Genomic DNA, 3,250 nt, shown 5'->3' with positions numbered 1-3,250 from the left:
CTTTGTCAATTTATTTAATCCTGAATAATTCATTCTAAAAAAAAATCATTGGCCCCTATATTTTATATTTTTTAGTATTTTTTGAGGAACATTGTATTTGCGTGAAAGAGGTTTTGGGTGACTCACCACACATAACATTCGGACGCCTAGAAATAAGCAGAATAAACATTTTCATGTAATTATTAGTGCAATCGATAGCTGACATCATCCCTATTTCAAAACGCTAAAAAAATTGATGTTAGTATGATTTTTCATAGGATTATAGCCAATGTCTCCCATATAGCCAAAATCCCACAAGCTCTGTGATTCAGTTAAGCACTGGGCCGTGCTTAACCGAGGCAGCTGAACGAATCAAAACCGGGGCAGTGCAAAACCGAGGAGTGCAAAACCGGGGCATGACTGTAGTATTTTCTTTGACTTCAATATTATTCAGGAAAGGCTTATGAGTCTAGAAGCATTAAGCACCTTTCTTTTCTTTCTGAAGGATGAGAGGATGAGTTCTTGTGTTATTTGTCCTCTGCCGCAATAAGATTTTATTTCAATTTTTATAAGGATCAGTTTTCAACTTTACTCTAGATGATATTACAACACCGCGGAGATTTTCAAAACAGTTTTTTTTATTGGATTTAAAATGTAATTAGAAGCCACGCAACTCGTGTTGATTTACTGCAAAACACTCGTGATGACATAGCGAAATCGATTGTGGAAACATTTGAGTGTTACAATTTCATAAACAAACACTAACCCACTCATCACACATCCAAACGCAAATGCAGCCCATGCTGGAACGAGATCCCAAAATGATAATATTTCATCTGTGGTTGAGTGACAGAATTGGCCTTGTGATGTGATGTATTTGGAGTTCCACACGTTCCAGATGCCACTTTCAACGAAAACAACGTGAGTATAACCGAAAAGGTCCAACAGTGGATTTCTGTCGGACAAGACGTATCCTTTAACAAATGATCCAAGCGTTTCGTCCATTTTATAATATCTTGCAGTTTTAGTTTTTGTGTCATAGTAGTATGGTAGGGATGGTTCGATATACATTTTTTCGAAGATGTAGGCATGTGTGTTGTCCATTTCAAATTCACTGTCATTGCTATTGATCACTACTCCTTCCAATTGTGTTTCCATTTCGATATCTGGACTCATAAGCAGATTTGCCTTAAGGTTGATGCTCGACTTAAGCAGATCCTGGATTGTATTAATCTTTGGTTCCACCGGTTTGTATACAAGCATGGAAAGGAACTTGGTCTCGTAAGCGCAGGTCATGAAGAACATCCACAATACCAATGACATTAACACCATCTTTTCCCAGCGTGACGCACGGTAAAGACTACATCTTTCAAATCCACAAACCGACAGCAGTATTGGATCGTTTAAGAAAAATGTTGGCTTTAAAAATGAAATAACTTCAATTGCTGTGAGGAATATCAGCAGAACGAACCATACTTCCCTGTCAAAAGGCAACAAAAATAATTCCACCACATTTCGTTGTAATCTGGGAACCACAATCACCTTGACGGAGGGTACATTTGATATCAGTAAATCAAATCTAAACTCATATTCACTTGTGCTCAATAGAGAGTAGGTAGTACAATCGATATCCACTTTGTTCGTTTGGAAGTGATCGAAGTAGCAATCGTCCTGAAGATCAGATTCGCTCAAGGCACAAAAATGCATTGACTGCACCGCTGTAGTGTTCAGATAAAATGCTGTTTCCTGAATCCACTTGAATGTTGGATCGAATGGATCGGGTCCAATTTGACGTTTGGTGAAAGTTAGAGGGCTTCCAGTGAAGTTACGCCTCATGCTGTCTTCGATCATACCCTTTGCATTTAAACCGGTTACACCCAAACTAGAGCTGCTCAAATCTAAGTAAATCACATTGTGAAACGCCAGCATTCTCACATAAGTTTCCACGATTTTGAAATTTTTCGAATCCTTGTTGACAAGCACTATCAGTTGAGTGTTTTGGTTGAAGTGTTGAAGAATTTGAATAATACTGTTATCAGAATATGTCATATTTCTTGCTCGAATTAACAAAATTATTGGTTTTCTTGGTATTGAACCATAGTTTATGTCTATGTCCCGATTGATGACATATTTCGGAATAAAGTTCAATTTCGGAGATTGAAGAATATTATCGAAAGCATCGCGATTTTTAGAACCAAGGTCAAAGAAAACACAATCTGGATTGCGAGTTTCTGGAGCAGTTATAGACTGTATGGTGGATGTAATTATGTCCACCTTATTTGTAGATCCATGCGATCTGGTTATACAGAACGTGATCATGCTAATTAGCGTTTTCCACCATCTCTTTGCCATTTTCCCGAATACACTGAGCAAAGCTGCGGATTTGTCTGATCGTCGTTCATGGTCGCATGATTAATGGTCCCACCACGTGACAGTAGTAAGTTTACTCAAACGTGTGTTTACTAGGATATAACAAAATAAGTCAATTTGCGGGCATTTCAAGGTATTATCGTGGTCGGCGCTGCAGAGGTAAGCTTGGTTAAATCCCTTAGCTGTACTGAGCTCGAATTTTAAATATGAGTTTGATTGGTTGCAACACGACAGACCTGGCGCTTTGAATTTGAAGTTTGAATGGGATTAAACCCGTAAACTGAAAAAAAAACCAAAACGCCCACCTATTTTAAGGGTTAAATCCCATTGAAGCGCCAGGTCGTTTCATCAGCTTTTTTTTTGTTCCATCAGCTTTCACTCAGCTGGATGTTTAGGCAGACTTGTGGAGCGTATCCACTAACAGTAAGTTTCCTTTTCGTAAGGAATGTAGTTTCATCCAAGGGTTCTGATTTTCTGACCTCTTAATCTTTTCACTTTATGCAAAAAGAAAAGTTTTTCAACACGATTCGTACATATCGATTAACACGACGAGTGCTAAAAAATCGAGAAATTGGTAGTGAAATCCTATGAATAGATTTTTATGAGAAAGAAACGGGTTTATTCATGGCTGTTCCTACCTAGTAGACTTTGAGTATTGCAATGTTTTCCTGTCACAAGTTTTCAAGGCGTCTGAACTTGGGGTCTAGAAAGATAATTGAAAAGTAAGGCGAAAAAAATCTAAACTTATTTTGATTGTGATTCAATTATCCGAGGCTCCATACAGATCTTCGGATAAATGCTTCTGGGACATTTATATGAACGGGGGCAATTTAACTATTGGAACATTCTCTTGACTCCATTACGGATTTGACGGTGAAAATATTTAAACGATGTGATTTCA

At 37.9% G+C, this 3,250-nt stretch overlaps 1 protein-coding gene across 1 annotated transcript; it reads right to left on the bottom strand.

The window, feature by feature from the left end:
• Nucleotides 1-618: 618 nt before the first annotated feature.
• On the bottom strand, nucleotides 619-2,478 carry LOC120416985 (uncharacterized). Its single transcript, XM_039578908.1, has one exon. The coding sequence runs from the start codon at nucleotides 2,329-2,331 to the stop codon at nucleotides 664-666; it is 1,668 nt and encodes a 555-aa protein (XP_039434842.1). The 5' UTR covers nucleotides 2,332-2,478; the 3' UTR covers nucleotides 619-663.
• Nucleotides 2,479-3,250: the final 772 nt, after the last annotated feature.

The sequence above is a fragment of the Culex pipiens genome, chromosome 2 (assembly GCF_016801865.2).
Source record: "Culex pipiens pallens isolate TS chromosome 2, TS_CPP_V2, whole genome shotgun sequence".
NCBI classification, from domain to species: domain Eukaryota; kingdom Metazoa; phylum Arthropoda; class Insecta; order Diptera; family Culicidae; genus Culex; species Culex pipiens.
This window is presented reverse-complemented; position numbering and strand designations above follow the sequence as displayed.